Raw genomic sequence first — 13,663 nt, forward strand, 5'->3', positions numbered from 1 at the left:
AGCGCATCCTTCTGAGCAGCGGCCCCTGGCAGAACAACGTGTTTCCTGGAGCGCCGGTCCTTTCTCTGCACGCTCATGCGCTGAAAATGAAACCAGCTTCGTTCTATCGCTCACGCTGCGATATTCTTAACCCCAAAAGAATCATCGTGGGCTCCGTAGTGATGTCGGGTTGGTGGTGTGGACAGAATGGGAGCAGTTAGTTCATCCAAACCAAAGTTCCCTTCTTGCTTTACTTGGTAGGCAGCAGAGCATCCCAGGGGGGCTCAAGTGTATAAGCTTCTAGCTATAGGGCTAGGCTGCTCCTGTTACCTACTGAATGGTTTCAGGGCTGATATAACACCTCAGGTTGCATTTGTAGGTTTCAGGCACTTGGGGCTTTGCCACTGAGCTTCCTACACCCGGTTTGTTTCCTTCCTTCTTAGGCAGCTGCTGCTCCTGTTACTGTAGGGCACATACTTCACAGCGTTGTGCTTCGTATTTTATGGCTGTCGTCACTGTGTTTAACCTGCAAAATGAGCCTGAGGTGTGACAGCTGCAAGAGGAATCCGTGTTTCGAGTGACACGTGGTCACTTTCCTCTGTTTGCTTTGCTGCCAACATCATTTCCTATTTCTGCTGTCTCACTTTCCCACACACCTTAAAAAACAGAGTCTCTGTTCTTTTATACGTGAACTCTGTTGCTTGTTTGGATCTTGTGTGCTTTATTTCTGTTGCCTAACACGTGTCAATCATTACAGCATATACAAACAAGCTGACAGTTCTGATCCAATGCTGCATCCCGCTGAGGGTTCCTCCTCCTCCTTGTGCACGGATCCAGCAGCAGAGCAGCTGGAATGCCTCGTTAAGGATATTTGGCAGTTCACAGTGCTTAGACTGAAGCTGGTGAAAGGCCATGATGGGAAAGGCAGCGTCTTTCCTCTTAATAGAAGGGCTGGTATCATTTGTAAACGCTGACAGTTTGATAGGAGGTTTCTCCCTGCAGAGCACAACAGGCCTGTGTAGAGGTGCCCTGGTGCAGTGCTGGTTACAGTCACTCACTGTGCACGTATGGATGATTGTTGATCGTATGGATGACTGTTGATTGCTGCCTGGTTTGATGGTCAGCCCACTGCAGGTGCTTTGCAGTTGATCTGTGTACAATCCCAATGTCTCTCAGACCTTTTGAACTCCCTACAGTCCTTGAGCTTAGCCCTGCAGGAGACTTTTTCATAGGATGGCTGGTCTCTTTGTGTTCATGCAGTGAAGTGACAACCAAAGTAACCTGCAGCCTCTCCCAACATTCCTCCTTTACATTCAAATAAGCCATCTCAACGTGTCTTAAATTCCTTCCTTCTGCTTCCTCCTACTTCATTCCCCCCACCTCTTTTGGCTTATCACTTCAGAAGGATAATCTCGCTGCTCTGTGCAGTGAGGTTACTATAATACTGATCCCCTTGTCAAGATTGTGCCCCGCTCCTCCTGGATGATGATTTCAGGAAGGTCTTTTCCTCACTCTCGAGCACTGCTCTGTTTCTGAGCTTTTGCCTTAAAAAGTGAGACAAGAAATCTTACCTAACAAACACAAGTAGGGCTAAGCTAAATCCCCTTATAAGGATTACTTGGAATAGTCTTTCTGGGAAACATAGTTAATTTTCTGTCTTTTCTTGATGTTGTAGACTGCCAGAGGACTGACTGTCGTGGTCCAAATAGGACCCAGCTCCTATGGTAGGTTCTTGGGTGTTGAGCCCCCAAGACACAGCTGAATTGGAGTCTTTCAGCTCCCCGTTCTCTGCTACAACACAGGCTATATATAGGTTAACCAGAGTGATAAGTAGCTATTGCTGTATTAGTTTTAGTACTGGAGTGAAAAACAAAATCCTTGGATCCAGGTGAGATAGGGTCATCCTTGTTCTCCTCACCATAGCCAGCTGCAGAGGAACAGGTCAGCAGCTGATGAGATGAGTTGTTTGGTTAATGAGTTTGGCTCACAGGAGCTGTTTTCCATGCATAATAAAGTAGAAGTGTTCTTAAAACTGTTGTGCTCGAGTTCCCCTGTGTGGCTCCTTGAAGCAATGGAGCAGAAAATACTGCTAAACGTGGGTGTGTGCAGGGGACTGTGTTGGTTGTGAGCCAGACATCTTTGGTATGTCTGCAGAATGTCATAAGGGTTGATCACAGTAAAGCAGGCACAGGAAAATCGCATCAAAATTTGTTATCCAGAGGTGAGGAATGTTCTTTGGGAAGTGATTTAGGAATATTATTGTTCATCAGCTCTCCTGCTCTTAGAGTGAATAGAAGAAGTAATTCATTGCCAGTATCCAGAGTAAGGTGAACGTGGGGATAACAAAAAGAACACTGTGATACTGTGTGGAGTTCAGAGCCAGAATGACTCTATATCCCAAGGGCAATGGCTATTTGTGAGTAGGGTAGGGACATCTTTAATAGGAAAAAGCAGGGTTTATAACTGAAGGAACAAAACGCTGGAAGCATGTGAAGTATATTTTGTAAAACAAAATGTTCCAGTAGGAATCCAACCAAAGCCACTCAAATACTGTTGCTGTCCTGCAAGGAAGCTGGCTATGAAAAGGCCTGGTACTTCATTTAGGGCAAGCCAGGAAAGAGATTAGGCCATTCTTAAGGATTTTCCATCAGCTTGGGAAGTAAACAGACCCCAAGCAAAGCAGGCTGTATGCAGTTCAGCTAACACTGAACAGATCTGGACAGCAGCACCGGTAGAATCTTGGAGTTCAGAAGGAAGTGCCTCTGCTTGAGCACTGCAATATAATTTTATAACTGGAATTATTGTAATCTAATCGGAGTGCTGCTGATCCGGAAACTCCTAATGTGCTGCTGTCACTTAAAGATATGCGAGTTAATAAAATACGTAATGTTCCACTTTACTAAATTCAGACCATAAATGAACCTCCCTCTTCCTCTCTACTCATTTCAGCAGTCAAATGCAGAGACCTCCTTCATCCTATGTCTGTCAGAGCAGCTGCAGGCTGAGTTCACAGTGGATTTAGGCAGCAATATCACAGTTCTGTAGTGCAAAACAACGCTCAGTGTTTGGTAAATATCCTGCTGCTGTCTAGAGGGTACCTATGGCAAATGTTGAAGAGAATGGGAGCCTTTTGCTATCAGTATTTACACATAGACAACAATTTAACTAGGTAAAACATAAACGCTTGATAGGCAGGGGATTTGTAACCTTATTTCTGCCAAATAAAGGATTTATCTATTTATTTAAAATCTGAAAAAGAATAACTGCACCAAAGATTTATTAATTACGTTGCTTTCACATTCTGAGCTGGCAGTAGACTGCTAATGTTTCATGTGCAGGGACAGGCCACAAGCTGTGTAAACTGATTTCTTCCCCCCTTTTGGTGCTGCTCGCTCCCTTCTATCCTTCATTTACTTCATTTATTCTTTATTTGTCAGGACTCGCTCCCGAGGCCAATAAGTTAGTCAGCAGCTTGAAGACGATGCCGATGCTGCATGATGATGCATATGCCCAGGAAACAAAACTGTGCAACCTCCATGAATTTCCGGATGACACATTGGTGCTCCCGTAAGTATTTCCAAGGGGAGATGGAATTGTGTAGATTAATTAAAACACTTGTATCTGCCAATAATTAACTTGGGGATGCTGTTATGAAATCAGCAAAAATGTTTATATTGGCTTAAAAGTGGGCACGGTGGGGATGGGCTCATGGCTGGATTAGATGATCTTAGTGGACTCTTCTAACCTTAATTATTCTGTGATTCCATGATTCTAAAAGGAAGAAGCCTAACGTGCCTTGTACTGTGCAAAACGTGAAGTGTCATAAAACTGCTTGAGAAATTACTTATGGATTTGTCAACAAGCAGACACTGTGGGCAGTTTATTTTGATATTAATGGGCTACTCTGCAAGTGTACAAATATTCCCAAGTAACTAGGAAAGCTGCAAATACAGCAGTGTGTGAATTATCTTCTGCGTGCCCGATAAAGTAGCATCTAATTAATGCATCCATGCATAGGCCTCATGCTTTAATTCTGCAGGCTTTCTGTTTGTTTTGTTTTGTTAAAAACCCAAAAGCTGATTGTCTTTCCCAAATTTATGCAGCATTATGATAATAGCTGATGGGCTTATAATTAATCTGCGTTGCTTCTTAACTCTTGGGCAATGATTAGGAAGCTTTTGGGTTTCACTGAGAGGGCAGTATGCTAATTTGAGATATTCCACAGCTGTGATGAATGACTGCCCCTGTAAACATGTTAACTTGGCACAAAGGATGGTTTTACAATCACTCGAGAACAAATGGGACCGTTGCTGTTTTGTTATGAGTGCAAATGGATATTCCTTAAACTTTGTGGAGAAAATCGGAGCATGAAAACAAATTGTAAGGTTTATTAATTTCTTTCTATTCTGTACCAACGTCTCTGCGTTAAAAGTAACTTCTTAGAAGGCAGACGGCAGGAAGATGAATGAAGGGAAAGTAATGAACTCCCAGCAGATTAATATGGATGTGAATATACAATTTATGTTCAATCCAATGGCTATATCAAGAAAATTTGAGATTTGTAACAATACTGTTATAACTGAATAACTTTTAAGTACTTTAGTGGATTTAAAATGTAACGTTACTGCACTGATATGCAAACTGGACTCTTAAATGTACTTCTTCTGGTATGTGTTCTCCACAAAGAGCAGAAAACCTTGAGACAGTCATTCAGATCAAGAGCTGAAACTTAAAAAACCAGTCCTGTCCTCTTTTTTCTGGCACTGCTGCGTGCTGTTTGTGGAGGTCAGTCGTGGCAATCTGCCACTGTCCCTTCTGTGCCAGCTGAGTGATATTTTAACGAGGCATTGAGAAATAATGCAGCTTTCTGAAGGAAGAAAACGGGAGTATTTTGTGAACTTTGTGTAGCTGTGTTGTAACTGTGACGTAATGAGCAAAGATACCATCGAATGATCATCTTTCTCGGAGAGAGGAGTTGAAAGCAGTGGACTCGGCTGGTCTTGTTTTAGGTGTGCTGTGTGTTCATTAAGCAGCGCTTCCTTGAGAAGCTCTTCTCACAATTTTTCCACTGACTTCTGAAGTTGCTCTTAGGCAGCACAGATAAACGTGATGCCCAGTAAAGCAATTTCTCATATATCTTAGTTACAGTAATCAGTTGTTTTTGAATTATAACCCCACGTAGATTAAACACTTTCTCTACTGTAAGCAACTCTCAGGCAGGCTTCATATGGGCAGTGTCTGCTCAGATTTTGTTTGGTGGTGAATTTTTTATTGAAGATTTTATATTGCTATAAGCAAGAAGAGCAAGTAAGGGGAAGAAAAGGCACTTGCAAATGCTGAGGGAAGGCAGTGAACTCAGTGCTCTAAGCAAACTCTTACAGAAACTTTTATTTTACACATCCATATGTTGTGGAGTATCATGGCCTTCTATATGGCTAATAGTAGGAAACTGTGTGTCATTTGGCAACAGTTTACTTGAAAGGTATTGGCTAAAAAAGGAAATGTTTTCTGAAATCTGAGTTCAGAGAAACCAAGGAAAGTAAACTTTCTAAAAGCTATAAAAATAAAGGTCAGTCCTAAGACTCTGAAGACTCCCTTCGTTGCAAGGAATTTGTAGTTATCAAAGCATTAAAGAGTTGTTGAAACTCATCTGTGGACCCTCTGTGTGTCTTGGGAGCTTTACAGACTCCTCTCAGTAGCTTACAAAGCATTTTTTAAACCTTAAGGCTAGATGTGAACTTACATTAGAACTCAGTTCCAAACTTAAACAAAGTGACTCTGCGTTATTCTTACCTGCCTTTGTTTTTGCCAACCTCTCCCCGCCTCCCAAATTCTAAGTTTAGTAAATTGAAGTGTTTGTGCTTTAAACCACATCAAGTCATGAGCTTCTAAACTTGGATGTTTCAATTTTAAGACCATTTCTTTGGCTATAGACATGCAGATACAGGGGGAAGCTATTGCTTTAGTGAAAAAAAACAGAGGTGATGAGCTACTGTAAGCTGTAATAGTGATTGATATATATATATATATGAATATATATATATATCATATATATATATTTTTTTCTGAGTTATCTCTCTTTTTAGTGTCTCTAAGCAAAACAAAAGAATTTTCTACACAATCCTGGAGCTGTCACCACTACTCGATTCTTCAAACATGACACCAGAGGACTGGGCCATAATTGCAAAGAAACTCGAGGTACTGTGGTGTGGGAAAGAACTTCATTTGTTGCTAAAGCAAAAATAGCACTGTGTTTGGTATACTTAGCAAGGTATAACAATGTGGGAGTGCTATAATTACATTGGTTTGTTTAAAGTTTTAATGTCATCCATGTTTCACTGTTAACTGTAAAACAACAAGCTTGCATTTTGAAAAGGCTTCATGCTATTTTGTTGCATAGCTCTTCCAGCTTATAATTCTGTAAAATAAAATTAAAAGAAAAATGGCAGCTGTGATTGGAAAAGACATGTAGTATATAGATTAATATGTTATAACATATTGGCTTAGATTCACTGTTGAAAAGTATCAGGTAAATCCTTAGGTGCAGGTAACTTAGCAGAAGGTTGTACAGTTACACAGCATTTGAATGTTCTGATATAGTTAGCTATCATTGTAGGAAATGATTTAGTGTGCCTTTCTTAATCAGACACACAGTCTTGACTAGCTTTGGTTTTGCAACCAGGAGAAAAAGCATTACCAAGGTTGGCTTCTACATGCTGGGAAACAATCAAAGCCCTAAATATTTTTTGTATATACAGGTAAACTTGTTACATCCTTCTCTAGTTTAAGAGCATTTCTCTGCTTCTGTTCCCATTCTTAACTGTATGGTTTTAAGAAAGCAGAAATATGAAACATTTAAAATACTTCACACCAGGAATTCATATGCAGCTGTTAGCAATAAGTAACCACGGGCCTGCAAAGACTCTTCCACTCCTCACTCTGCAGTGGTGTAAGTCTTTGTGTTGCAAGTCTTCTTCCTCCAAGCTGTACCAGTTTTCACTAAGGGTATAACAATGCTGTGAATGCTACTGAAGATTATGTAATGGTCTTTGACCTTTAGGTCCTCTAATCCTGAAGGCATCAAAGTAAGGAAGATGCATCTTGATGGGTCGGAGAAGAGGCAAAGAGGGTATGGAACAGGGACGCAAGTGGGAAAAGCCCAGGGCTGGGAGTAGGGTATCTTAAAGAAGGCAATGCCATGTTGAACAGGAGAGAATTTACCTTTGTTTCTATTTTACCTTTGGCTGTTTCTGTGATTTTAGCCCTTGGGATTCACTTGTGTTGTTTCAGCATTGATGAACACAGCAGCACACTTTGTGCACCCCAGTTTCTGGCCTACAGAAAAATCTGGCAGCGTTGGTGGTTGCTCTGTGGGCTAACCAGTGAGAATTAAACAGATTTCCACTGAAATTTTCATTCATAGCAACATGCAGGGATGAGTATTAGTGAAGAAATAGTAAAGGACAAGTCAAAATGTGTGGGTGGATTAGGAGCTGACCATATTATCAAGAGATGCCAAACGTGTGTGCCCAACGTAACATAAGAAATCTACTTCAAAGGAAATCTGATTTAATTCTATGGAAAATTAAAGAAAAATTAAAGAAAAATTCCCGCTGGCACTTTTTGTATTTGCTCAGAGTGCTGTATAATCATGTCCATGCAAACCAAATTGCATTAGAGACATCAGTTTCTCTGACTTAAATGTTTACTATGTGCATCACTCTTAAAGCAGAGGAACCAATTCCTTTTTTCCTCTGAAAGCCGGCTGATGATTTTATTCCATCAGGACAAAGAGTAATTTGTGGCTTTGCATTAAAAGCTTCCTGTGTAGAATTGTACATAGATTGCATCACAGAATGGTCGGGGCTTGAAGGACCTCTGGAGATCATCCAGTCCAACCCTCTGCTAAAGGAATTCCCTGCATTAGGTTGGGCAGGAAAGCATCCAGGTGGATTTGGAGTATCTCCAGAGAAGGAGACTCCACCACCTCTCTGGGCAGCCATCCATGTGACTGCCATCCATTATTTATGAGCACTGATAAGGTCCCCTCTGAGCCTTCTCTCTTCCAGGCTGAACAGCCCCAGGTCTCTCAGCCTGCCCTCACAGGGGGGGTGCTCCAGACCCAAGTCACCTTTATGGCCTCCCTGCTGGACTCTCTCTACAAGTTCCCTGTCTTTCTGGACCTGAGGAGCCCAACAGTGCTCCTGGGAGGGGCAGATCACCTCCCTCACCTCACTCTTTTTAATGCACTCCGACTTCATAAAGTCATCATAAAATTCCCTTTTGCATTTGTTTGTGCCTGGTGTTCTTAGACAAGCATGTGCACCTTACCTGCAAATGTTAAAAGCCTCTACACCTCTTGAGCTGCAGATGTAATGCTTGAGAAGTGATGGCATTTAAACAGAAGAGGGCACTCTTACACTGGCAATCTGTCTGGCTGCCAACAGGATTAAACGGGCTGGTTTTTTTTCTATATGTATATGATGATAGCCTCGGTTTGCCTCTTCTGTTCCTGTAAGTGATGTAATCCCCTCAGTGAAAGCAGCTACAAGAAATCAGACCATGCGACTGATTTACATATGTTAACATTCTTGTTTCGAGCCATTGCTAAGCTTTTCTTAATTAGCAGTCTTCTGGTTTAAAAATGCTGCATTAATATGTATACATAGAAAAATCTCTTTGACTGTTCCTTAATTAGAATTACTAGCTGTAGTGTTTATTGTCCTATTAACCCTTAATTATGTTTAAACTGAAAATGTGGATACTTGAGGAGGAATTACCCATGTAGTACCCTTCAAAGTATTACACTGCTGCTTGCATCAGTGAAAGTCACACAGTCCATCCGTCTCTTTGATGCCAGTGCGTTGTTATAACAGCATGAAAAATGTCTGTCTCCAGGAGCACTATGAAAAGTACGATGGCTTTGTGATCCTCCATGGCACCGACACGATGGCATACACAGCTTCAGCCTTATCCTTCATGTGCGAGAACCTGGGTAAAACTGTTGTTCTGACAGGATCGCAGGTAATGGGCTTTCTTTGTAATAAAACTTGTTTTTGTATGCAAAGCTGTCTTGAATCTTGACTGTCATTATGGGTTTTGGTAGTAGTAGTGTAGGACAGGCCTCTCACCAGGGTGAATGAATGCTCACAGTGCTGATAGAAATCAGTGAGAACTGACAGGCTTACCAGCTGAGGATCTGTCCCATAATTTTATCATTAGTGACTTTACAACTCCGTACCACATCAGAACAGTAGTTCATTATGGTTGGAGCCAGATGCTTCAGAGAAAGATATAAGAGCCTGTCACTGGCCATTGTGTAATAATCTGTTTATATGAGAGGCATCTTTCCAGCCTCAGGTGGCTGCTGGTTGTTAGCTGTCTTTTTTGTTGTTGTTTTAAAGCCCTGAAGCTTAATACTTATTACTTCATCATTTTTTTGGCCCATCTTATGTTACTTGTTGTTGCATTATTTTTCACTTTTTACAATCTCTCAGCATTGGATGCATTTTTTTATCCTTTCTGTTCCACAAAGCATCTCCCACAGGCTGTCTTTTCCTCTAAAGACAAGATTTATTAATTTTCATTCTCTTAGCTGGAGATCAGATCTTTGCATATTGTCTGAGGAGGAGGGGTTGTCGTACTAGAATAGCTTGCTTGAGTGTAAAATACAGTTCTAATCACAAAAGAGGGATGAAACATAGAGCTGTAAAACCCTTCCCCGACGTCTCATAACTTCCCTTTCACATGTGGTCTATTTGAAGTCAAAATAGAAAGTCTAGGAAGGAGCAGGCTACCACTTACTGTCTTGACATGGAGCAGTCCAGTTGTGCTACATCATATTCAAGATTTTACTTTGTTTTTTGCTTAATTATTTGGGGAGCTGCCTGGCATAATCTTGCAATTGAGCAGGTGACTTTTTTTTGCTGAAAGGAGCTCTGACTCTCTGTTAATAAAGACACAACCTGTAAAGGCGTGGAGGTCATCCCTGTCATTCAGCAGACCAGATTTCTGCTTTTAATCTTGTCCATTTCTGTCAGTAATAACCTGTTGGCTCAGGTCTTATATACTACTATGATGAAAGATGGTGCAAGAGAGCTGTTCTGAAGCCATAGAGACAGCTCCATATGAACTGAGACTTTCTTCTGTACAGTCATTCCTCCCATGTTCAGTCACATAAGCTGAGTTTGCTTACTTTATATTCTTGATTTTTTTCCTTCTAAAAACAACTGCTTAATCATACTAGAATCATCTCTATGTTATCTGTAAGCATTTAAATTATAGAAGCTGGATAAGCAGAGGGAAACCCCACCTTCTACTGTAGTTTAAAATAGTTTGGACAAAGAAGGAAACTTTACGTGTCATATATCACTGTTATATGAATTATTCATGTATTTCTATTGCATAATTTGGATTTTTTTTTTTCTTTAAATACAGTTTTTTCCTGCTGTGTAGGCTTTACAGAAAGGATGGGGTTTAATTTCATTCTCTACTCTTCAGGTGCCCATATATGAGCTGCAGAACGACGGCCGAGCCAACCTCCTGGGGGCGCTGCTTTTTGCTGGACAGTTTGTGATTCCTGAGGTCTGTTTGCCTGTGAAGACCATCCTGGCAGCTGCTCCTTTCCCTCTAGTTAGGACACATACTTACTTACTCAAAAATCTGCTAGGATTTGCACTTGAAAGGGGAATTAAAATGATTCCACTGATGTAACAGCCCCTTGCATGGCAAAGCACACGCTGTTTTTTCAGGACATTTCATTTTGCCTGTGTGCAATCTATAGAGACTATCTAGTCTGAATTTTAGCTTGCAGCAGACTTGAAATCAGAGATTCCCTTACAAATGTGTGGGATCTGAAGCATTTCTAAGTCAGTTTTTGAACTGAAAGTTACTTTGAAGTTCTTAATTTGTGCTAGAACTGATAGCAATATCTTCTAGCTCTAGTACCCGAAGACTGAAGTGTCAAGGACGATACACATAATAAACATGGAAGCATCTCCATGGTCTCAGCACCCTGCTTTTAAAGATGATGATGCCATGCAAGCCAAAAATCTGAGAGAAATCTCATCAGGTTACACCTTATTTCACTACTGCCATGCTTGCCAGTCCTTACAGGATATCACAGCAAGGCCAAGATCTTCATAATTAAGAGCAACTTTGAGGTATCGGTTTTCATTCAAATTCCAGTTGACTTACTTTAAAGGGCTTGAAAAGAAACCTGATATTATTTATAGTTTTGAAAGCTATCCTTCATTTTCACTAGGCCTTTTGTTGAGATTCTGGACTCTGAATTTAGATGTAAGTGTACACAAATTGTCCACGCTGTTCCTTTCCTCAGTCTCTGAAGTGGGCTCAGGTAAATTTGCTGTCTCCTAGACTCTGCCTCATAAGAGGATTATGAAACTAGTTAGCTCTTAACCTATTTTCTTCTTAAATTCTTAAACCAATGTGCAACAGATGTGCCAACTCTTTTTGAAAGGGTAGGAGTTGTAAACATCTACTGGCCTCTGAGTAGCTTTAAAGATTTAGAAAACACTTTATAAAGGACAGACTACAGTATTTATCTACTGAATCTTTTAATTACCGGCTTATTCATAGACCTGTTTCTTTACTTGTTTTGCAGGTGTGCCTGTATTTTTATAATAAATTGTACAGGGGAAATAGGGTGACTAAGGTGGATGCTGGGAGTTTCAATGCCTTTTCCTCACCTAACCTGCCTCCACTTGCAAATGCTGAGGTTGATATTACAAGTAAGCAACATCCTCTCTTAAGCCTTGTAATTTATGCCGCATGTAATAGAGCTGTAGCCGAAAAGAATCTGTGCCTATGTAGTTGAAATGCTGTTTTTAAACTCAAATATGTTTGAAAGCACTGTATTTTGACTCCACTTTATATGCTCTGAAACTTCAAATATTAGTAGGGCTGAGAATTTGTGAACTCAACTGTATTTATCTCTTGAATATAGATGTGAGCTGCACAGACTTTGACTCAAGATCTAGACTAACCAAAGGGAATTTTTCCCTTGTGTCATGAAAATGCTTGCTCTGAAGATAAAAATGAGTGAGTGAGGATTGAAAGAACAAAGAGTTTACCCTCATTAATGACTGTGCTGGGCTCTGAGATCAGGCAAAAGAGTCATTATTGAGTACATGCAGTTTCAACAGATCATCTGTTTGATGCATGACATTTTGTAAGATGTTTTACTGGATATTTAGGACCTGTCTGAACTGCAAGCACACTGAAAATATGCTTTGTGTGAAGTTTTGGGGTTTTTTTCCCCTCACTTATGAAGACTCCCTGTAATTTATATGTGTCTGCTTTAAAAGGAGGAGAAAAACTACAGAAAGATTTCAGTACCTGTTTGTAAAGTCATTAACGTTCTGGTGCTGGTTCTTGGACATCGGGTACTATTTCTTTGGAGAAGAGAGAAGAGAGGCCCATTTGGAGTCTCTCTCTAGAGGGGCTGTCAAAAAACATACTAAAGGACATTTTTCAGCACTTATTTCATTGTGCCAGCTGCTTTTGGATAGCCAAGATATATTTTAAAAGAGAGAGTCCTTGGTGACAGTCTCCATTATTCCCAGAAATAAGTAGTAGATGGGGGTTCACAAAGTCTTTTGCTAGGAGCTCAAGATTTCGCAGCGTGCTGTTCTGAATGGTTTCCACTACAGGAGAGGGATATTCTGTAGTATGGAAAAATAAATGTATTCCTTTAACCAAATGCATGGGAGTCACTTAAAAAAAGAAGTTCCAGTGTCAAAGGGCTGTGTTTGTAGCAGGGCCAGATAAACTAAGGAGGTCTGTAAAGTACTGTAGTGATGTATGAGACATATCTCTGGTAGAGAGTTTGCTGCTGTTCGACAGTGCTACGTCAAGCACTGAAATGCTGTCAGCTGGTTGTTTTAGGAATTTGAGGGAGGTTCTTCTTTCTTGTGTTTTTATGAAGTGCATCAGATAGGTTGTAAATAAATTCAGTTTACTGACTGATCGATAATGAAATCAGGCTGCAAATCGCAGCATGCCATCTTTCTTTTGGATTTAAATGGCCTGCTTTGTGATTCCTTGTCTAGGGGAGAAAAATGAAAGTTACTAAGTACTTTGCTTGGCCCATATTTTGTCCCATTATCTTTTCGGTAGGATGCCCCATTGAGGTCAGTAAGGATTTCTGAGTTAAAAACTGATGGTGTGATAGGATCTATTTTTATTTGTTTCAGTTGATTACCCAGCTTGGGTAGCATCATTTATCCAAGATGATGGTGTCAGAGTTGAAGGATTGTTTCATTCTGGAAAACATAGTGTATAGTATGGGCAATCTACCAGTGCTGCTTTATTGTGTCCAAAGTGATTGTTTGAAACATAGCTGTCTCCCTCGTGTTTGCTCATATATTCCTAGTATGAAGATTCCACAGAGACAAGGAGCCACTCAGGGCTTTTAGAAGCAAACCAAACAAATCTAGCATCTTTTAATTTGTTTTATTCTTTTTCCAGATCACTTTGTGTAATACCTCTTAATCTTCCTGTAGACTGGGCTGACTCTTGCTGCTTCAGCATTATGTAGAGCAGTCTGACAGCGCCAGAAGGAATAGGCCTTGTGCTCTTCCTGGGGCTTCCTAGTTTGGAACAAAGCTGGGAATGAACATTCTGGAGAAGCAGAGTGAATGGGTGGCAAAATGGAGGAAATGAG

At 40.7% G+C, this 13,663-nt stretch overlaps 1 protein-coding gene across 1 annotated transcript in view; it reads left to right on the plus strand.

Moving 5' to 3' along the window:
* ASPG (asparaginase) overlaps positions 1 to 13,663 on the plus strand; it is a 38,550-nt gene that overhangs the window by 354 nt on the left and 24,533 nt on the right. Inside the window, exons 2-6 of the mRNA XM_015865667.3 lie at positions 3,417 to 3,546; positions 6,066 to 6,177; positions 8,878 to 9,003; positions 10,480 to 10,563; positions 11,603 to 11,729. Of these exons, the coding sequence (XP_015721153.1) occupies positions 3,417 to 3,546; positions 6,066 to 6,177; positions 8,878 to 9,003; positions 10,480 to 10,563; positions 11,603 to 11,729 (579 nt within the window). The remainder of the gene's footprint in view (positions 1 to 3,416; positions 3,547 to 6,065; positions 6,178 to 8,877; positions 9,004 to 10,479; positions 10,564 to 11,602; positions 11,730 to 13,663) is intronic.

This window comes from Coturnix japonica, chromosome 5 (assembly GCF_054131305.1).
Source record: "Coturnix japonica strain WE chromosome 5, WE-NBRP24, whole genome shotgun sequence".
Taxonomy (NCBI): domain Eukaryota; kingdom Metazoa; phylum Chordata; class Aves; order Galliformes; family Phasianidae; genus Coturnix; species Coturnix japonica.